A 23,447-nucleotide genomic window follows, 5' to 3' on the forward strand; every position below is an offset into this window, starting at 1 on the left:
ATCTTAAAACATCTCCATGGGCTCCTTTGAGTTAAAATGTTTCCTCAAAATAACTTATTTCATAAACATCTCAATCAAATTAACAAACACACAATGTCTGTTTTCTGATGTTTGAACTAGGCCTTCTATCATCATGATAACACAGGCATTGAATATTTCCCACTCACAATTTCTCCCATCCAGAAAAGAGCTGATTTCACATTTTCTAACTAGGTCTGCTAAACATAAGATCACAAACACACACACTGACTGTACAAAAGGACTCGGCTGCATGACAAGTACATACCGTATCTGGCATATTGGTGTCTGTCTGACAATGTTTTACATGAACACGAAGCCAATCCAGTTGTCTGACAATCAGTGGGACACACACCAGCGGCAGCCCCACTCCTCGTCTCCTTCACCCTTTTCAGATTCTGAACATACCGGTCCCGATTCCGTCTCCATGTTTCTTTGATATCAGTATCGGTGTTCAAATTTCGTGATATCTCCCTCCAGCTGTTGACTTTTGCTTGCTTGTCCGAATACAACTGCATCAAAGGGTTGTAAAGGTTCTCTTATTGTCTCTCCTGCTCGCACAGACGCTCCTTCAGACTGGACATACACATAATTGTGCTTAGCAAATCTCGAAACAAAAAGCACAAAAAAGGAAGCTTGCAAGAAGTAGAAGCAAAGTAGCAGAACGTCCATCTCTTCTGTGTTCTATGCATTGGGGCAGGTAGCGTTCTCCTGGCATCCGCCCAAACCCAGATTCGTCCGTCGGACTGCCAGATGGTGAAGCGTGATTCATTACTCCAGAGAATGCCTTTCCACTGCTCCAGAGTCCAATGGCGGCGAGCTTTACATCACTCCAGCCGAAGCTTGGCATAACGCATGGTGATCTTAGGCTTGTGTGCGGCTGCTCGGCCATGAAAACCCATTTCATGAAGCTCCTGACGAACAGTTATTGTGCTGACGTTGCTCCCAGAGACAGTTTGGAACTCGTTAGTGAGTGTTGCAACCGAGGACAGATGATATTTACACGCTACGCGCTTCAGCACTCGGCGGTCCCATTCTGTGAGCTTGTGCGGCCTACCACTTTGCGGCTGAGCCGTTGTTGCTCCAAGACGTTTCCACTTCACAATAACAGCTCTTACAGTTGACCGGGGCAGCTCTAGCAGGGCAGATATTTGTTGGAAAGGTGGCATCCTACGACGGTGCCACGTTGAAAGTGATTGAGCTCTTCATTAAGGCAATTCTAACTGCCAATGTTTGTCTATGGAGATTGCATGGCTGTGAGCTCGATTGTATACACCTCAGCAACGGCTGTGGCTGAAATAGCCAAATCCACTAATTTGAAGGGGGTCCACATACTTTTGTATAGATAGTGTATGTGATGTAGACACAGGGGCGGGACTTATGTTGCAAAACTCACTCAATACTGACCTTCAATCTTCGCAAGGAATGATATGTTGGGTCTCAATTTCCAGGTAGGAAAAACTGCATCAAATGACAGAGTGTATTACAAGGAGACACCCCTTTTGTGATGAAAAACAACTTTGCAACATTGCGCTACGCTCCGTCAGCCCTGTTTGCGTATTGTCTGAAGACCCCTTAAGTCGCTCTGGATAAGAGCGTCTGCTAAATGACAAGAAAACCCCAAAATGTGGTGGGTGTGGCCAATGGCACGGTCTCCGACGAGAAATTTTAGAGGCCCTCCTCTGGCCCATAGAGACATTTTACATTTTTAAAGCTAGTTTCCTGCAATTGTACACATTTTGCCATGGCTTATGCCGTGTTCTTATGCTATCTGAGTGACTCAAACATTATATCAAAATCAATGGGGGCCCATGCCATTACATTTTTTACATTATTATCTCCCTGTCTTAGTTGTTATTTTGGTGATTGTTAGTTCTCAAAGATGATCTTATAAAAAAATTAATAGGGCCATTATCTTTTCTACATACTTTATCTGATTTTAGTCATTTAAGTTCACACTGAAAATGTTTTACCACCCCAAAAAAAATAATATCTAAACGAAAGGGTAAACACTGGGTGGGATGAAAGCAGTTACTTAATGAAAACCTGATGACTCCGTAACTCTGTCCACTGAGACAAATGTTGTTGTAGCAGAGATTACACCTGCCGAATAGCTTGAATGATGTGCAGGCTGTGGCTTGACGTAGCATGATAAATATTGGCCACCTTCCAATAACAACTCCAAGTGTTGCCAGTTATGGTATAACTTGAGACTCGGAAACCACTGCGATATTTATGGTTGTGGTGTTAATATTGGTTTCAATGATAAAACATTTGAAAGACCATTGGAAAAAGCACTAGGTCCTTGTTCTATTTCAGTTGCTCATCTGTAGAATTCCCTGCTCAGCTCAGAATGAGCTGTCGTGAACTGTCTGTATCCATTCTGGGATTATTTCTATTTGAATCTGAAAGCTTTTGTGTAGGGCAGCGGCAGTCTGGGCGGGCTGTATTTTAATCTGAGTAAATGCAAGCAATCTCATCCTCAAAAAAGTCATTGAAATTAGAGAAAGAGAGCAAGGAAGAGTGACACAAACAGGGACCTCGTCTGGAGACGACCCGGGACGCTTCTACACGTCCCCCTGCTGTGCCATTGTGGATGGGGGGAGGGGTCTCTGTGTGTGTGTGTGGCCAGACCATTCAACATTTTGTTGTGGCATCAAGTCACAAATAATTGGATTTGTTTTCAAATTATTTGTGGGTCTGTGTAATCTGAGGGAAAGATGTGTCTCTAATATGGTCATACAATTGGCAGGAAGTTAGGAAGTGCAGCTCAGTTTCCACCTCATTTTGTGGGCAGTGTGCACATAGCCTGTCTTCTCTTGAGAGCCAGGTCTGCCTTCAGTGGTCTTTCTCAATAGCAAGACTATGCTCACTGAGTCTGTACATTGACCCAAAATTAAGGAAATATTTTACTGTCACAGTGGTCAGGTATTCTGCCACTGTGTACTCTCTGTTTAGGGACAAATAACATTCTAGTTTGCTCAGTTTTTTTGTAAATTCTTTCCAATGTGTCAAGTAATTATATTTTTGTTTTCTCATGATTTGGTTGGGTCTAATTGTGTTGCTGTCCTGGGGCTCTGTGGGGTCTGTTTGTTTTTGTGAACAGAGCCCCAGGACCAGCTTGCTTAGGGGGCTCTTCTCCAGGTTCATTTCTCTGTAGGTGATAATTTTAGGCTTTGTTATGGAAGGTTTGGGAATCGCTTCCTTTTAGGTGGTTGTAGAATTTAACAGCTTTTTCTGGATTTTGATAATAAGCGGGTATCGGCCTAATTCTGCTCTGCATGCAGAGTCTCAATTTGGTGTTTGTCCCATTTTGTGAATTGGTTGGTGAGCGGACCCCAAACCTCACAACCATAAAGGGCAATGGGTTCTATAACTGATTCACACATTTTTTGCCAGATCCTAATTGGTATGTCAAATTTTATGTTCCTTTTGATGGCATAGAAGGCCCTTTTTGCCTTGTCTCTCAGAACGTTCTCTGTCTCTCTCTCGCTCTCTCTCTGTGTGAGAGAGAGAGAGAGATCCGGAAGCATGGCACTGTGGTGTATTGTGCTGGTACTTAGGCCTCCTAATTCTTGCCAAAGAAGAGGAAGATGGATTAAGAATTTTAATTGGATATGACAACAATGTCAGCTCTGGTAACATGATTAAGTAGTATGTAGGTAACAAATCTCATAAAATGAGTTATAATTCACAACGATGAGAAACAAGCAAAAACTAAAGCAATGGCTACTAACACACAATATTGTCTTATACATTAGCTATAAACAATAGCTCATACTATATCGTGATGGGTAGAAGAGATTCTTTACCCTTCTAAGGCCCAATCTCACATCAAAACATCACCACTCACTCGCTCCCTTAAAGGCCTTTGTGCAACACAAAGTTGACCACAATAACAACAGCAAGCCCTCAAAAAAACAGCCAGATTTTGCTCCTCATTACGAGAAAGGATAACTGCTTTATGCAATAACTCTCCCTGCAGCAAGCCATTGTGTAACACTAGCCTACATCAAAGCACACCCCTGCTTTCTACACCACAATGAGTTCATTTCCTGCAATTCTACACATTTTTGCCTTGGGGCGTAGACAAATGTTTGCAGTTTTTAATATGATATCTGATGATCAATGGGCCCCCCCCCCCCCCGGTCGGTAATTGGACCATGCTTCCTACAAGTTTAGATAGCTGGCCGCTAGACTAATTTACCAATCTAAAAAATGTTAGCTGACATTGGCTAATTGAGTGACTGTCAGTGACTGACATAACAACAGAAAAGAAGTTCCTGGTAATGGGTTCAGATTTCATAGCCTTCTCCCACGGCCTACCAATCAAATTTCACCCTGCAAGGCATATCTGACACCTTAAAGAGGAACTGCACCCGCTAATTTGGCATCGTTGTTTGGCTTGCTCCTCAAGAAATGCTGGCGGCCATGACAGAAGCCAAACGTGAGTTGGCTTGGGGGTGTGGTTTAATGTGGGTATTTCATGTGTGTGTCATTGCCACCACCGAGACACACCCATCTGTCAGAACCTTGCCCGCAGCTGTTTCCCGCAACTCAATCACAACAAACAAACCTCCTGTAGGTTGAGTTCTATAACTACAGGCAGATGTATTGGGAGATGCCGGAGGAAGCTTTGAATAGGTTAGTAGCCTACAGAGTAATATGAGAAGAATGCAATTGCTGAATTTATGTAGATATTCTAAACTAAGTGTTTTGATAACTTTCAAATGTAGTAACAGGTCAATGTAGAATAAACAACCCTTTACACAACACCATAGAAGCAGTGTTCTGTTAATATAACAATGTGCACATTTAATATTTCATTGTCATTCCCAGCCTATACAGATACTGTGCCTATCGACAATTTCGTCTGTCAGTCTGGACTTCATCACATCATCTTGCAAGTCACCATGTGCTGGCTCCACACACGTTTCTGTGAACACATACACACAGTCACTGTTCTATTACCAATGGCAGTTAGGATAGGTCATATCTGACACACAAACAGGTACTATGTTGAAGTTTGAACAGGTCAGACTAAACCTACCGTATTCTGTTCTCCCCATCGGCGACCTATGGTGAGCAGGCAAGAGGTGAGGCTGGAGGTGAGGTCTTTAACAGAGCCCTATTGATGGGCATAGCAGCGTAGATCAGCTCCTGGCCCCTCATCAAAGATACTGGTCGGTCACACACAGAGCACTGATTACATTATCAATGGTGGTTATGATTAGTCTGGTGGAATCAACCGGATCGCTGCTTTCACCTTTCTATTTCACTTCAGATATCATAAAATGTGAAGTGAAATAGAATGGTGAACACAGCGATCAGGCAGGTTCCACCAGGCTAGGTTATGCCCTGGACATTATATGCATCTAAGAAGTAGAAAATAAGCAACAAATAATGTCAGTTTACATAAATTATGGGTTATCAAATGTATCAAAGTAATGAAGTGGGTTACCTTCTGTATTTGTACAAATGATGAGCCTGTGAAAGTTGTTGCCGCTGACAGGTGAAGGTTGCTGGCCAACATGTGGCTGACTCTCTCATTCATAAGAATGCTCACAGCGAGGGAATGTCTGCATAATGCTGATGAGGGCCCCTTTGCTGGCCTTCTCTATGCTTCATGTTCGGCTGCAAACTGGACATCTCTTGAATAACTGCAGCAGGCAATCTTATGAGGTGGTGTTGACTGGGAGGGTCTGTGACAGGGTGATTTAATAGATATCCAAGTGGTAATTGCATTTTGTTCTCAAGAAAGGATAAAGCTTTTTGTTAATGCGCTTCACAACCAAAATGACTCTACTAGTTATATCTGCTTGGCTGGGGAATAAGCCTGCTATTTTATTAAGCCAAGTATTTTTGAATACAACTTTTAACATTTCAAATAACACACATTACCTGTCGTTGTTGATGAAGCCATCTGTGTCATCAGGGCAATAACTCGGATCACTATCAGAGGCCTCATGATGGTGTGTCCTTTTCATAAGAATTGAGGGAGAATCTGGCAACAACAGAGGTGTCACATGGGTACTTTGTCGTATGACACACTTTTATTCTGAGGTCTTGACTGACAAGCAAGTGAACAGTGAATGAAAATATTTTTGGAGGTCACTAAACCATTGCAACCACATTGCTGGACATTGCCCACTTTTGCTCCTCCTGGTAGGTCCCGGCATCCGTTCATGACCAGGGGATCAGTCTGGCACCTAACTGTGTACTTTGTCTAACAAAAAAACAGGGTCAACGATTGTCATCATCCCTCAATTATAAACATAGCTCGAGAAATAACAATCTAGTTCGGAAGCTAATTCTATGCTTTACTTATGTAGACTGACTGGCTCCAGATTGGATTAGATTCAGGCCGGTGACGCCGTTACACCATGCAACCAACTGTGACATGTTTTTCTATGGCCCTGGGTTGGATTGAGTTTGTTAGTTGCTGCTAGTTAGTACACTGTTGTAGTCAGACATGAGTCAAATAGTACCACCATGGATGCATCCAATATTTATTTATGCCCTAGACATGGGTTGCACCTCGGAGGCTAGTGACTGTTTAATCTAAATTACACTAACTTGGAGTGGCATGGAAATATGATGACATTGCTAAAGTAGGCAAATAATTAGTAGGAAACAACTGTCGTCAAATTAACTTTAGAGAGATGGCAATGTTGCCATTACTGTTACTAGCAAAGTTAGTCAAAAATAACAAGCAATGCTAATGTTAGCTAGATAAAATACGGTGGTCCCCTCAATCTTAGTTAGCTGGCTAAAGTTATACTGCATATAAAGTCAATCTGGTGACAATCAATTATGACAAAAGGTTTTCCTAATAACTATTTTACTTCTTTTGAGATGTTATCGTACTCCAAAGTGAAATACGAGTTGTATTGAGGTAGGCTAACGTTAGCCAGCTAGCTAGCTAGCTTACATTAACTATGCGAGCAATGATAGTGATAATGATTATATACATAACCAGAAACATAACCAGCAGTCTATGGTCTAGCTACCGGTATACTCACCACCACTGGGGCCCAACGAACTCCAACCACCTATTACGCATTATGATAGGGTCCTTGGCAGGGCATGCAAACCATAGTTGTTGGCTGTGCATCTTGCTGGAAACATCATTGCATGGTCAATCCGTATAGGACTTTTCCGTCTCAAAGGCCGTGATCCTTTGAACGTGTTGGTTGGGGACGATGAAACAATGGAGCCCCATTCAATAAAGGGAAGCGAAGTGGGCGGAGGGGCGATTTGCATGTGGAGCTTGGCAAAAGGGGACATGATTTGTTGACATAATTGTAATTCAAACCCAAACGTAATTTGCTTGTTGAGACGCACTGAGGTTAAAAACTCTGTTTTAGACGAGACTGACTTTTATGACCAAAATTATCCTATTTACACTTTGCAGTCAATTTTGACACTAGAATAAATATTTCTGACTCATATCGCTGCCCCATAGGGTGTTTTCAAAGGGATTAGTTGGTTTTTAGGGGCAGTCGCTTTTTAATGGTAAATGTGCTGTCTCCACATGCATAGGAGGCTGAAAATATTTGGCATGGGCCCAGAAAAGTCCTCAAAAGGTTCTACAGCTGCACCATTGAGAGCATCTTGACAGGTTGCATCCCGCTTGGTATGGTAACTGCTTGGCATCCGACCGCAAGGCTCTACAGAGGGTAGTGCATACGGCCCAGCACATCACTAGGGCCGAGCTCCCTGCCATCCAGGACCTCTATACCAGGCGGTGTCAGATGAAGGCCTTAAAAATTGTAAAAGACTCCAGCCACCCAAGTCATAGACTGTTCTCTCTGCTACCGCACGGCAAGCGGTACCGATGCATCATGTCTGGAACCAACAGGACCCTGAACAGCTTCTACCCCCAAGCCATAATACTGCTAAATAGTTAGTTAACTAGTTAACCAAATAGCTACCTGGACTATCTGCATTGACCCTTTTTGCACTAACCTTTTTGACTCATCACATACGCTGCTGCTACTGTTTATTATCTGTCCTGTTGACTAGTCAATCTATTCCTAGTTATATGTACATACAGTGCATTCTGAAAGTATTTAGACCCCTTGACTTTTTCCACATTTTGTTATGTTACAGCCTTATTTTAGAATGGATTAATTTGTTTTTGTCCATTATCAACCTACACACAATACCCCATAATGACAAAGCAAAAACAGGTTTAGATTTTTTTTTGTGCAAATGTATAAAATATAAAAAACGAAAATATCACATTTACATAAGTATTCAGACCCTTCTGGAAGGTTCTCCCATCTCCACAGAGGAACTCTGGAGCTCTGTCAGAGTGACCATTGGGTTCTTGGTCACCTCCCTGACCAAGGCCCTTCTCCATCGATTGCTCAGTTTGGCCGGGCAGCCAGCTCTAGGAAGTGTCTTGGTGGTTCCAAACCTTTTCTATTTAAGAATGATGGAGGTCACTGTGTTCTTGGGGACCTTCAATGCTGCAGACATGTTTTGGTACCCTTCCCCAGATCTGTGCCTCGACACAATCCTGTCTTGGAGCTCAACTGTGGGACCTTATATAGACAGGTATGTGCCTTTCCAAATCATGTCAAATCAATAGAATTGACCACAGGTGGACTCCAATCAAGTTGGAGAAACTTCTCAAGAATGTTAAATGGAAACAGGATGCTCCTGAGCTCAATTTCGAGTCTCATAGCAAAGGGTCTGAATACTATGTAAATACGGTATTTCAGTTTTTTATTTTTAATACATAACTAACATTTTTTTTTAAACGGTTTTTGCATTGGCATTATGGGGTATTGTGTGTAGATTGATGAGGAAAAAAGGTAATTTAATCAATTTTAGAATAAGGCTGTAACGTAACAAAATGTGGAGAAAGTCAAGGGGTCTGAATACTTTCCCGAATGCACTGTATCTACCTCAATTACCTCGTACCCCTGCACATTGACTCGGTACTAGTATCCCGTGTATATAGCCAAGTTATCATTACTCATTGTGTATTTATTATCCTATTATTACATTTACTATTACGTGTTATAATTTTTCTATTACCTCTATTTTCTTTCTCTCTGCATTGTTGGGAAGGGCCCATAAGTAAGCATTTCACTGTTAGTCTACACCTGTTGTTTACGAAGCATGTGACAAATACAATTTTATTTTATTTGATAGTTTACATCCCTGCAAGTTTATCTTTAATTAAATGTGGTTATGGGTACTTCTACTGACTGTTCTAGCTGACTATTCTCCCTTAGCAGGGGTATAAAAGTTATCAATGCACAATACCATCCCCATTACCTGAGATATTAATCATCACCAATAAAAATACCATAGAAATACGATGCAACCAAAGACCGGACAACATAGTAAAAACATGATGGTTAAAGAAAATTAAAGTGCAGAATAATTCAAGATATTGTACACCTCAATAAGAAGCATTATAATCATGTTATTAACATCTAGGCCTTAACTTCTGTCCAAACTGTTGCCAGAGGTAGGCTAAGGCAATCCTGGTCCTGTTTATTCAGCTGGTGCTGACTATATTTATACTATAATATATAGCCTAGCCTATTGGAAAGGGGAAGGTTTAAGGGAACTCATTCCATTCAAACAACAAAGCTGAACAAATACCAAAGCTGAGGCAAAGGGATGGTATATTGTATGTTTACTAAAAGTAAAACTATCCAATTAGAATACATGTCAGTTTGAGAGATCACAACATGACCAAACATGCTTTTGCAAAAAGCTAAAATAATGGGAGACGCCTGAAAGAACTGTTGTAGGAAAGGTAACAAAGAGCCCACATGTTATGTGTGACCCATTAGCCTATCTCTTTATTAAGCCAGCTAGCAAAATAATTCATCAAATATGCTACAAGAGTAGTGCATACTACTGTGTGTCACAACATCTGATGTTAGTGCTTTAGGTGTCATGACTTCCTCTGAAGCTGCCTCCCCTCCTTGTTCGGGCAGGCTTCGGCATTCGTCGTCACCGGCCTTCTAGCCATTGCCGCTCCATATCTCATCATTCCATTTGTCTTGTCTTGTCAATTACACACACCTGGTTCATATTCCCCTCATTAGTACGTGTTTAAGTGTTCCCTCTGCCCCCCTTGTCCTTGTGGGTGATTGTTCATTGTGAGAATTAGTAGCTCGGTTGAGCTCAGCATTTTGTATTGCCGGGGTATTTTCCCCGTGTGCATGTTTGTTCCAGTGCGCCTGTTTTGCGCACTGGACTGGTTACGCTGGATTACGGAATAAACTCTGTGTACTGTGATTTACCCTCCTGTGCCTGACTCCTTCAAATCACGCATCACAGAATCCCCCACCAGCTATGGACTCAGCATTCTTTTGGGTCTGGAGGCGGCAGGCAGGGCACTCTCGCATCACCCCAGGTATCGAACACCCACACGTGTTCAAAGCCCTCTGCTGCGCACTGTACTCTACCCATCCACTTTCCTGTCACACTGTAGTTCCCTAGTGTAAGGCGCTAGTCGATTCAGGCACAGCTGGGAACTTTATGGACAGGGCATTCTCACACAGTCTAGGCATTTCATTGGTTCCCCTATCCATTCCACTCCCCATCATAGCACTTGACAGTCGACCATTTAGGGTCCGGGTTTGTTAGGGAAGTTACTGCACCAATCACCATGGTTACCCACAAGACTCATTGCAAACAAGTCAAGTTTTTTATTATTGAGTCTCCTGCTTTCCCTGTGGTACTAGGTATCCCTTGGTTAGCACTCCACAACCCCACATTTTCATGGCCGCAGAGGGTTCTCACGGGGTGGTCGCGAGAGTGTCAGGGTAGGTGTCTCGGTGTTTCCGTTGGTGCAACCACGGTGGAAAGTCCAGACAGTACCTACACCGTGTGCATTCCCCCAGAATAACTTGATTTGGCACACGCATTTTCCAAAACGCAGGCGACCAAGCTACTACCTCATCGGGCGGGGGATTGCGCGATAAACCTCCGGGTAGACGCTGTGCCTCCCAGGAGTCATGTGTATCCCCTGTCACAGGCTGAAACGGAGGCTATGGAAACATACGTCACCAAGTCCCTGCGCCAGGGGTTTATACGTCCCTCCACTTCACCCGCCTCCTCAAGTTTATTTTTTGTGAAGAAAAAAGACAGCTGTCTGCGCCCTTGCATTGATTATCGATCACTGAACAAGGAGACGATACGATTTAGTTATCCTCTCCCCCTCATTCCTTCATTGATTGAGTCAATGCATGGGGCGCGCTTCTTCACCAAACTAGATCTCCGGAGTGCGTACAACCTGGTGCGTGTCCGAGAGGGGGATGAGTGGAAGACTGCATTTAGCACAACCACGGGGCATTATGAATACCTGGTGATGCACTACGGTTTGATGAATGCTCCATCCGTCTTCCAGTCCTTTGTGAATGAGGTGTTTCGGGACATGCTTGGTCGCAGTGTAGTGGTCTAGATCGATGACATTCTGGTGTATTCCACTACGCGCGCCGAGCATGTGTCCCTGGTTCGCAAAGTGCTGGCCCGACTGCTGGAAAACAACCTTTTTGCCAAGGCAGAAAAGTGTCTGTTTTTCCAGCAGTCCGTCTCCTTCCTCGGATACCGCATTACCACCTCAGGTGTGGAGATGGAGGGAGATCGCATTTCAGCCATGCATAATTGGCAGACTCCAACCACGGTTAAGGAGGTGCGATGCTTTATTGGCTTCGCCAACTACTATCGGATGTTTATCCGGGGCTTTGGCAAGGTCACAGCTCCCATTACATCTCTGTTCAAGGGTGGGCCGTCCCGGCTCCGCTGGTCTGCTGAGGCTGACAGGGCTATCAGTAACCTGAGGGGTCTGTTCACCTCAGCCCCGTTACTGGACCACACCGATCCATCACTACCGTTCGTAGTGGAGGTGGAATGCGTACGAGGTAGGGATAGGCGCTGTCCTATCTCAACGCTCGGCACGCCACCCAAGCTCCGCCCCTGTGCCTTCTTCTCTAAGAAGTTCAGCCCAGCGGAGCAGAACTACGACGTTGGGGATCGGGAGCTGTTGGCTGTTGTCCGAGCTCTGACCCTGTAGAGACATTGGCTCGAAGGGGCGAAACACCCTTTCCTTGTCTGGACGGACCACCGTAACCTGGAGTACATCCGGGCAGCGAGGAGGCTGAATCCTCGCCAGGCCAGTTGGCCCTATTCTTCACCCGGTTTGATTTCACACTATCATACATCCGGGTACGAAGAACGTGAAGGCAGACACATTGTCACGGTTGTATGACACAGAGGAGAGGCCCAGAGACAACACCCGCATACTCCCAGCCTCCTGCATTGTGGCGCCGGTAGTCTGGGTGATGGACACGGATATAGAGCAGGTGTTACGCACAGAGCCATCTCCACCTCAGTGTCCAGCTGGGCTGCAGTACATGCCTGCTCTTATCTGTGACCGTCTGATCTACTGGGCACAAACGTCACCCTCCTTGGTCACCCAGGTATCGGTCGTACAGTGTGCTGCCTGACCAGAAAGTACTGGTGGCCTACCTTGGCTAAGGATGTGAGGGTGTACGTTTCCTCCTGCTCGGCGTGTGCCCAGAGTAAGGCACCTAGGCACCTCCCAGCGCGTGATTTACAACCTTTACCAGTTCCACAACGACCATGGTCTCACCTCAGTGTTGATTTCCTTACCGATCTTCCCCTCTCCCAAGGTAACATTTACATTTTACATTTTAGTCATTTAGCAGACGCTCTTATCCAGAGCGACTTACAGTTAGTGATTACATGTTTATTTTTTATTTTTTATACTGGCCCCCCGTGGGAATCGAACCCACAACCCTGGCGTTGCAAACGCCATGCTCTATCAACTGAGCTACATCCCTGCCGGCCATTCCCTCCCCTACCCTGGACGACGCTGGGCCAATTGTGCGCCGCCCATGAGTCTCCCGGTCGCGGCCGGCTGCGACAGAGCCTGGATTCGAACCAGGATCTCTAGTGGCACAGTTAGCACTGCGATGCAGTGCCTTAGACCACTGCGCCACTCAGGAGTTGTGGACCGCTTTTCCAAAGCCTGCCGCCTCCTTCCTCTGCCCGGTTCCCCCACGGCCCTGCAAACTGCGGAGGCCCTGTTTACACACGTCTTAAGGCACTACGGGATACCAGAGGATATAGTGTCTGACCGGGGTCCCCAGTTCACATCCAAGGTCTGGAAGGCGTTCATGGAACGTCTGGGGGTCTCGGTCAGCCTGACCTCTGGTGTCCACCCCGAGTCTAATGGGCAGATGGAACGGGTAAATCAGGATGTGGGTAGGTCCCTGCGGTCCTACTGCCAGGACCGGCCGGAGGAGTGGTCAGTGTTCTTGCCATTGGCCAAATATGCCCAGAACTCTCTCCGTCACTCCTCCACTAACCTAACGCCATTCCAATGTGTTTTAGGTTACCAACCGGTTATGGCACCATGGCACCAGAGCCAAATCGAGGCTCCTGCGGTGGATGACTGGTTTTGGCGGTACTGTCACGACTTCCTCCGAAGCTGCCTCCCCTCCTTGTTCGGGCAGGCTTCGGTATTCATCGTCACCGGCCTTCTAGCCACTGCCGCTCCATATCTCATCATTCCATTTGTCTTGTCATGTCAATTACACACACCTGGTTCATATTCCCCTCATTAGTACAGTGGGGGGGGGGGAAGTATTTAGTCAGCCACCAACTGTGCAAGTTCTCCCACTTAAAAAGATGAGAGAGGCCTGTAATTTTCATCATAGGTACACGTCAACTCTGACAGACAAAATAAGAAAAAAAAATCCAGAAAATCACATTGTAGGATTTTTAATGAATTTATTTGCAAATTATGGTGGAAAATAAGTATTTTAAAAAACAAATTTGGAGCTTACACAATAATAAAGACAATTTTCATTCAATTGTGAATACATTTAAGGAAAGTGATTCTGCCTTTTTAGTCTTCGCCTTTACCCAAGATAGTAATTTTGAGTTTATTATGTATGACTATGATTACAGCTTTAGTTTGGTTTGGGGCTGATGAAAAAACAGCCAATAGTACAAATGGTTATCTTTTCTATGTGTGACCTTTTGGAGCAAGTGTGTTTCTTGGAGCATTGCTATATCAATATGGTTTCTTGCTAGGATATTAAGACAGCTGGAATGTTTAATAGGTGAGTTTAGACCTTTCAAATTCCAACAGAGGATAGCTAGCATTGCCATTGTTTTTCAAAAATAGAAAGTGTATTATTAATAATGTAAACTCAGCAAAAAAAGAAACATCACTTTTTCAGGACCCTGTCTTTCAAAGATAATTTGTAAAAATCCAAATAACTTCACAGATCTTCATTGTAAAGGGTTTAAACACTGTTTCCCATGTTTGTTCAATGAACCATAAACAATTAATGAACATGCACCTATGGAACGGTCTTTAAGACACTAACAGCTTACAGACGGTAGGCAATTAAGGTCACAGTTATGAAAAGTTAGGACACTAAAGAGGCCTTTCTACTGACTCTGAAAAACACCAAAAGAAAGATGCCCAGGGTCCCTGCTCATCTGCGTGAACGTGCCTTAGGCATGCTGCAAGGAGGCATGAGGACTGCAGATGTGGCCAGGGCAATAAATTGCAATGTCCGCACTGTGAGATGCCTAAGACTGCCATACAGGGAGACAGGACAGACAACTGATCGTCCTCGCAGTGGCAGACACGTGTAACAACACCTGCACAGGATCGGTACATCCGAACATCACACCTGCGGGACAGGTACAGGATGACAACAACAACAGCCCAAGTTACCCCAGGAATGCACAATCCCTCCATCAGTGCTCAGACTGTCCGCAATAGGCTGAGAGAGGCTGGACTGAGGGCTTGTAGGCCTGTTGTAAGGCAGGTCCTCACCAGACATCACCGGCAACAACGTCGCCTATGGGCACAAACCCACCATCGCTGGACCAGACAGGACTGGCAAAAAGTGCTCTTCACTGACGAGTCGTGGTTTTGTCCCACCAGGGGTGATGGTCGGATTCGCGTTTATCATCGAAGGAATGAGTGTTACACCAAGGCCTGTACTCTGGAGCGGTATCAATTTGGAGGTGGAGGGTCCGTCATGGTCTGCGGCGGTGTGTCACAGCATCATCGGACTGAGCTTGTTGTCATTGCAGGCAATCTCAACGCTGTGCGTTACAGGGAAGACATCCTCCTCCCTCTTCTGGTACCCTTCCTGCAGGCTCATCCTGGCATGACAATTCCACCAGCCATACTGCTCGTTCTGTACGTGATATCCTGCAAGACAGGAATGTCAGTGTTCTGCCATGGCCAGTGAAGAGCCCGGATCTCAATTCCATTGAGCACGTCTGCGACTTGTTGGATCGGAGGGTGAGGGCTAGGGCCATTCCCCCCAGAAATGTCCAGGAACTTGCAGGTGCCTTGGTGGAAGAGTGGGGTAACATCTCACAGCAAGAACTGGCAAATCTGGTGCAGTCCATGAGAAGGAGATGCACTGCAGTACTTAATACAGCTGGTGGCCACAACAGATACTGACTGTTACTTTTGATTTTGACCCCCCCTTTGTTCAGGGACACATTATTCCATTTCTGTTAGTCACATGTCTGTGGAACTTGTTTAATTTATGTCTCAGTTGTTGAATCTTGTTATGTTCATACAAATATTTACACATGTTAAGTTTGCTGAAATTAAACGCAGTTGACAGTGAGGACGTTTCTTTTTTTGCTGAGTTTATTATTAATTATGTAATTGTTATCATTAGTGTTGATATGCCCCCCCCCACACCACTCTAGCCACCAACCCTTTATGACGATACTTTTTAGCCACAGAAGCAAGCATGTCTCTCTATGAATTGCAATTGCTAGAGCTTGAACATCAAGAGCCTGAACTGCTCTTACTCCTCAGGAGGTGATGCGGAAATCTTCTCACGAAGCAACTTCGGCTCCCAACTCATTGCAGGCCAGTGCTTGCCGGGAACCCAAACACCGAGCCCATACTGTATGTCTTAGTGGGAGACAAGGCATTCCCTCTGAGGGTAAACCTAATGCGACCATATCCAGGTAAGATACGCTAAATACATGTGACTAGATAAACATTGTAATTATACAGTGCCTTCAGAAAGTATTCACACCCCTCGACTTTTTCCACATTTTGTTGTTACAGCCTGAATTAAAAATTGTCACTGGCCTACACACAATACCTCATAATATCAAAGTGGAATTATGTTTTTAGAAATGTTTACAAATGAATGCAAAATTAAAAGCTGAAATGTCTTGAGTCAATAAGTATTCAACCCATTTGTAAAAATGTGCTTAACAAGTCACATAATAAGTTGCATGGACTCACTCGGTGTGCAATAATAGTGTTTAACATTACTTTTGAATGACTACCTTATCTCTGTACCCCACACATACAATTATCTGTAAGGTCCCTCAGTCGAGCAGTGAATTTCAAACACAGATTCAACCATAAAGACCAGGGAGGTTTTCCAATGCCTGGCAAAGAAGGCACCTATTGGTAGATAGGTTTGGACAGTATCCAGATTTTCATACCGTCCTTCTCTCACCCCGAAATATACGGTATTAGCAGATTAGTACACAAAGGAGCGCCAAAAAAGCCCAGTGGACAGAATGCTAACAAAATTAGCACAAGTAATAGCGAATTTCCATGGAGCCTGCTAGCTAAATATGCTAATGAGCGCAAACGAAAATAAACAAATGGCAAAGACAGGCAATCCACCTCATACATACATAGGTAGGAGCTACTGAATGTCATTTTTGGAGAGTTTGGACATTTAGAAGCGAATGTAAATGAGAGACATTGTGCAAATGAACAAAGTTTTGATGCATGCAGTACTGGCTCTCCAGCAGCATTCTACACCAAAGATTTTTATTACTAACCCTATCCTTGTCTACACGCTGTGTCTGTGTGGACTCTGGAGTCCACAATGGGCCTACCTGCTCTGCTTGGAGAAGAGGGGGGAGGAGCACATGGGCCGAGAACGGAGACAAGAAAAAATGCAAGAAAATCAAGATAGCAGTGGCAGCTGTACAGATAAATCATCCAAACTGCTTTGACTTCTCAAACACGGCAGAAAGCTAACACAATATGTTGCCTCGTCACCTTATTAATTCAGCCACTTACTTAGATAGCAAGTTAAACTAGGTGTCGTGTTAACGCATAATTCTGCGTTCACGCAGGAAAAATATCTAAAACGCAAAAAATATCATGCTGTGGTTTGTAAACACAGATCTAAAATGCTTCTTATTATTAGACTAATTTTGTGCTTCAGTTGCACTTCTAAACTTGGATAAGAATTCACGAACAGACATTCTATGAGCAGACAGCGCTCTGTCTGATGTGTAGCTACTTTTCTCAGTGTAGCCAGCCTATTTTTCTCTGGTAAAATGCTAGATTAACTTTAAACAAAATATTAGGAAATGTAGCTGGCTACATTCTTTCTATGACAGGCCTAAACATTAGACAGATGATGGCCATGCATTGTTTTTGCTTTTTCATTGTAAGCTCATTTACTTGTGTGGCTGCCAGCCAAATAACGTTGCAATTCTGTTGTCATCTGATGAAAATGAAGCTATTTTATTCCGAATGTGTTGCAATAATGTATTTTCTGTGAAGGAAAACTATAGTTGCACCTGATCACTCTATTGAAGCAAAAAAACACTTGACTTTAAATATAAAACGTGACCCCTGTCAATACACAGCTGGACTCACCTGCTCCTGCTTTCTCCTGTTGTGCTATTTACAAACAAACATATCACTGGCTCAACTGTGCTGGGGAACTAAGTAAGCTTCATAATGTAAAATAATGTGACAGGTGAAATAAGAACGCAATCTGCTTTATCTCCTAACGTATTGCACAAGTTGACTGCAGGTATTTACTTAAAAAATTGCTACGAATATTAAAATGTATTGAAGTTTAAAAGTTTAATAAATAGTTTCAACTGTATTGACGGTATTGAAAAACCATCCCGTGGCTATTTCCAAATACCCCGGTATACGGTATATACGGTATGCCGCCCAAGCCCATTGGTAGATGTGTAAATTTAAAAAAAGCTGATATTGAATATCCCTTTGAGCATGGTGAAGTTATTAGTTACATTTTGGATGGTGTATCAATTTCACCCAGTCACTACAAATATACAGGCATCTTTCCTAACTCAGTTGCCGGAGAGGAAGGAAACGGCTCAGGGATTTCACCATGAGGCCAATGGTGACTTTAAAAAAAAACGGCTATCTAGCAATGATCAACAACCAACTTGACAGAGCTTGAAGAATTTCAAAAATAATAATGTGCAAATATTGCTCTTAGAGATTTACCCAGAAAGACTCACAGCTGTAATCTCTGCCAAAGGTGATTCTCACATGTATTGACTCAGGTGTGTGTAAACTTACAGTGCATTCAGAAAGTATTCAGACCCCTTCACTTTTTCCACATTGTTACGTTATAGCCTTATTATAAAATGTATTAAAACAAATCCATCATCAATCTACACACGATAACCCATAATGACAAAGCAAAAACAGGTTTGCAAATGTATAAAAACAAAAAAACTGAAATATGACATTTACATAAGTATTCAGACCCTTAACTCAGTACTTTGTTGAAGCACCTTTGGCAGCGATTACAGCCTTGAGTCTTCTTAGGTATGACGCTACAAGCTTGGCACACCTGTATTTGGGGAGTTTCTCCCATTCTTCTCTGCAGATCCTCTCAAGCTCTATCAGGTTTGATTGGGAGCGTCGCTGCACAGCTATTTTCAGGTCTCTCCAGATATGTTCAATCGGGTTCAAGTCCGGGCTCTGGCTGGGCCACTCAAGGACATTCAGAGACTTGTCCCAAAGCCATTCCTGCGTTGTCTTGGTTATGTGCTTAGGGTCATTGTGCTGTTGGAAGGTGAACCTTCGCCCCAGTCTGAGGTCCTCAGTGCTCTGGAGCAGGTTTTCATCAAGGATTTCTCTGTACTTTGCTCCGTTCATCTTTCCCTCGATCCTGACTAGTCTCCCAGTCCCTGCCACTGAAAAACATCCCCACAGCATGACGCTGCCACCACCATGCTTCACCATAGGGATGGTGCCAGGTTTCCTCCAGACGTGACACTTGGCATTCAGGCCAAAGAGTTCAATCTTGGTTTCATCAGACCAAATAATCTTGTTTCTCATGGTCTCAGAGTCCTTTAGGTGTCTTTTGGCGAACTCCAAGCGGGCTGTCATGTGCCTTTTACTGAGGAGTGGCTTCAGTCTGGCCACTTTACCATAAAGGCCTGATTGGTGGAGTGCTGCAGAGATGGTTGTCCTTCTGGAAGGCACAAAGGAACTCTGGAGCTCTGTCAGAGTTACCATCGGGTTCTTGGTCACCGCCCTTCTCCCCAGATTGCCCAGTTTGGCTGGGCGGCCAGCTCTAGGAAGAGTCTTGGTGATTCCAAACTTCTTCCATTTAAGAATGATGGCGGCCACTGTGTTCTTGGGGACCTTCAATGCTGCAGACAATTTTTGGTACCCTTCCCCAGATCTGTGCCTCGACACAATCCTGTCTCGAGCTCTACGGACAATTCCTTCGACATCATGGCTTGGTTTTTGCTCTGACATGCACTGTCAACTGTGGGACCTTATATAGGCAGGTGTGTGCCTTTCCAAATCATGTCCAATCAATTGAGTTTACCACAGGTGGACTCCATTCAAGTTGTAGAAACATCTCAAGGATGATCAATGGAAACAGGATGCACCTGAGGTTAATTGTGAGTCTCATAGCAAAGGGTCTGAATACTTGTATAAATAAGGTATTTCTGCTTTTAATCTTTAATACATTTGCAAAAATTTCAAAAAACCTGTTTTCGCTTTGTCATTATGGAGTATTGTGTGTAGATTGATGAAGACATTTTTTTATTTAATCCATTTTAAAATAAGGCTGTAACGTAACAAACTGTGGAAAAGGTCAAGGGGTCTGAATACTTTCCCAATGCACTGTAATGTGTGTCTGGTAGCCTGGTCCAAGATCTGTCATCTTGCCAACTCCTATGGTGATTGTTATGCCAAACCTTTTTGACAATGATCAAATGACATGGCAAGACAGCACAAACAGATCTGGGAACAGGCTATTTATCTGTTGGTATTATGTTTCTCAAGGTGACAGTGTTGAGGTCATTATGAGAATGAGAAGCCTAGTGTGTATGCTGCCTGTGTGCGTGCTTCATTCATAAACCCCTCGTTATGTCCCCTCATTTGGATGAGTTCTACGAGGGGCCCATTCCCATCAAGGAGGTGACCTTTTCTCACCTCAATGACAACATCAAGGAGCCTTTCCTGGCCGAGATGTGCGCCAAGTTTGGAGTGGTGGAGGAGATCTTCACCAGCACCAGGGGGGCTAAGGACACTGTGAAACACCTGCACAACACGCTCAGCTGGAAATCAAAGGTAGGACATGTCGGAGTCCGGAGTATATACAGTGCTTTCGGAAAGTATTCAGACTCCTTGACTTTTTCGACATTTTGTTACGTTACAGCCTTATTCAAATTTTTTATTTTTTTATTCTCATTAATCTACTAACAATACCCCATAATGACAAAGTGAAAACAGGTTTTTAGAATGTTTTGGAAATGTATTCAAAATGAAAAATCTGAAATACCTCCCAGACTTGGAGCTCCGGTACCGCTTGCCTTGCGAACAGACTGTGACTTGGGTGGCTGGAGTCTTTGACCAAAAACAATTTATGCAGTGTTTGTGTGTGTACAGGTGAGTGAGTGAGTGAGTGAGTGAGTGAGTGAGTGAGTGAGTGAGTGAGTGAGTGAGTGAGTGAGTGAGTGAGTGAGTGAGTGAGTGAGTGAGTGAGTGAGTGAGTGAGAGAGAGAGAGAGAGAGAGAGAGAGAGAGAGAGAGAGAGAGAGAGAGCGCAAAGGATGTTTATTTTACATCTGATTCATTAAACTACCCATAATTGTGTTGAGGGAATAGGTGTGTAGATGTATGTGTGTGTCACAGGAGAGGGTAATTCGATAACAGTGTAATTTGATACTCAGACAAATTACAACTACAAAGGCATTATACATTCTAAAGACCTTCAAGTTGCCATAGGTGGATGAGAGGTGAAAAGGTTAATTAAAGGATGGGTGTACTGTTAAGTGAGTGGATCACCTTTCTGCCTCTAGTTACCCCTGACTGGTAAGTCAACAACTGAAATGTAAGGGTGCATATAAAATGGTGAATGGGTCTTCGTTGGGCCTTCATACCCCATAAACGACAAGACACCAGAAATACGCTAATTGAAAGATAATAGCGAGGAAGGATCATTCTCAAGCCATTAAAAGCAAACACTTAGAGAAAATGTTGGACTCTATCAATGATGAAGTGTTGAATTGGGGTTGGCAGTGTTCCGCACCTGGAGTCAAACACAATGCAGTCCCTGATGCAATGTGATTCTGCAGCAATGCTTCACCACTTACCTCTCCAACCAACATTCATCCTAGAGAAAAGGAGAGGTAGTCTACAGCATCAGATAGAGCAAAAACACATACCGACAACACTTTGTTTTTGATAAGTTTGAAATGTGGGTACTTATGTAGCCTATATTTCCCACCTGCTTCCCAATGCATATAGGGCTATATTTTTTCTTTTTTTTCTACCACATAGGCAAAGGCTACACCTGGCTAGTATGCCTGAAGCGATAGCAAACACTAGACTCTACTGCTATTTTGAGAATATGCCTTTCTAGGAGAAAAAAATATGTGTGTGCAAATCAAAGTGTGTGATGTTTCTGCTCTGATTGGGAAGAATAAAAGGGAGGAATGTTTGTGATAAAGCACTCATTCATTCTCTACAGTACAGAATGCACACACACACACACACACACACACACACACACACACACACACACACACAAGTGGGTCACGTAGGCCTGCTGATATGGAGTTTGGAGAAATGTTGTAATACAACATGGTAATAACAATGTTATAGGCTAAATGTTGACAATCATATCTTCCATATTCTACAGCCTAACATGTGACTATAGCCTAACATGTGACTTTTGCAGGTTGAGTTGTAACCTAATGACTAAATAAATGTTTAACAATAAATTCGTAAACATAAACACATAATACACCAATAATCCATTTATCATTGCAGCCAAACCTGGATCTGTAAACTTATATCACCAGAATGTATTACCATAATTATCATTCTATTGATAAATGGAGTCAAGTCTCTCTCCTCCTACGAGGTGCATTCAAGGTTTTTTAACAGTTGACAGAGCAGATAAAGCACGTTGCTAACAGTTCTGCGGCAGAATAACCTCTGTGTTTAGTGAATACTGGCTTGTCTTTGATCGATAGAGGTTGAAAAAGCCCCAGGCCTGAGGAGAGATCTTGACTCAGATGTATGTTTCGGATATTCGTGCTTAGACAGTTGTAAAAGTAACAACATGTCTAAATGTGTTGCAAAACTAACATTGAAGATTTTGAATGCAGCCCTAAATGGCCAACCGGTGGTGAACGTCGCTTCTTATTTGCATGCATTGGTGATGAATGGATGCTGGTGTGCTGCATAGCATAAATAAAAAACACAACAGGATATAAATTTAAACAATGTCATCAGCAACATGTTGCATGCAATAATTAATATATTTTAAGTACACAATGCCATTGTTTTGCTTACCTAAATATTTGATGTGGAAGCCTCGCGGAGGATTGAGAGACCTCTTCATCCATCCCTCTCTGAGCACCTCCAGGTGATCCTCTTTACCCTGTATCAACAACACGTGCTTGTCAATCCAGCCCAGGAAAAACGTCTCCGATATGGCGTCCGATGTTAATTGATTCCAAACGTGTTGTGTGTTCTCAGTTTTAAAATCCGCAAAAATCTCAAAGCCGGTGTGATGGCGCGGAAGCTCCTCGCTCTCCGACACAGCAGTCGAATCACCCGTGCCGACCCGAGTCAATACGATGGCCAGGGAGTGAGGTGCTATCTGCAGGAAAGACTCCATTGTTGAGTATTTGACCTAGGTCGTGAATGTGAAGTCATGAACAGTTTCAAACATGACACCGTTCCGTTTCATCCATAAATCCATGAGTAGGGTGGCTAGGCGACTCAGTTCTGCAACTGAAGCATAGGACACATTCCCCAGTAGGCCATACAGTCGCTTTCAACACCTATTTGTGTCTCTCCAGCCTCGCCAAGACAACGTAGGCTCCCTGTCTGATGTTTTATGTCAAACGTCCTCCCCAAAGAACTCGAAATGACATCCACGTCTCAACCCAGGTTAACCACGCTTAGTATCGAATTCGATTGCAAATTGATAGCTAAAACAATTCATCCAACAGAAAAGGGTTACTGAGGATTCTGTCACCCAGAACGAGGATTTGGTCTCATGGGACAACTGTCCATACAGCTCCTTACTACGTTGCTTGTACAGAGAGTCCAATTTCCATGTACTGGTGATCTTTCTCCAACAGGCACAGTAA

The 23,447-nt window shown here is 43.7% G+C and overlaps 1 protein-coding gene across 1 annotated transcript in view; it reads right to left on the bottom strand.

Annotated features, from left to right (window-relative positions):
* LOC311107298 (storkhead-box protein 2-like) overlaps positions 1-22,969 on the bottom strand; it is a gene marked incomplete at both ends in the record, with an annotated part of 141,129 nt that extends 118,160 nt beyond the window's left edge. The window contains one exon of the mRNA XM_084149781.1: positions 22,642-22,969. Coding sequence (XP_084005907.1) covers positions 22,642-22,969 — 328 coding nt within the window. The remainder of the gene's footprint in view (positions 1-22,641) is intronic.
* Positions 22,970-23,447: the final 478 nt, after the last annotated feature.

Source organism: Coregonus lavaretus (assembly GCF_964263955.1).
Source record: "Coregonus lavaretus genome assembly, chromosome: 32".
Classification (NCBI taxonomy): Eukaryota; Metazoa; Chordata; class Actinopteri; order Salmoniformes; family Salmonidae; genus Coregonus; species Coregonus lavaretus.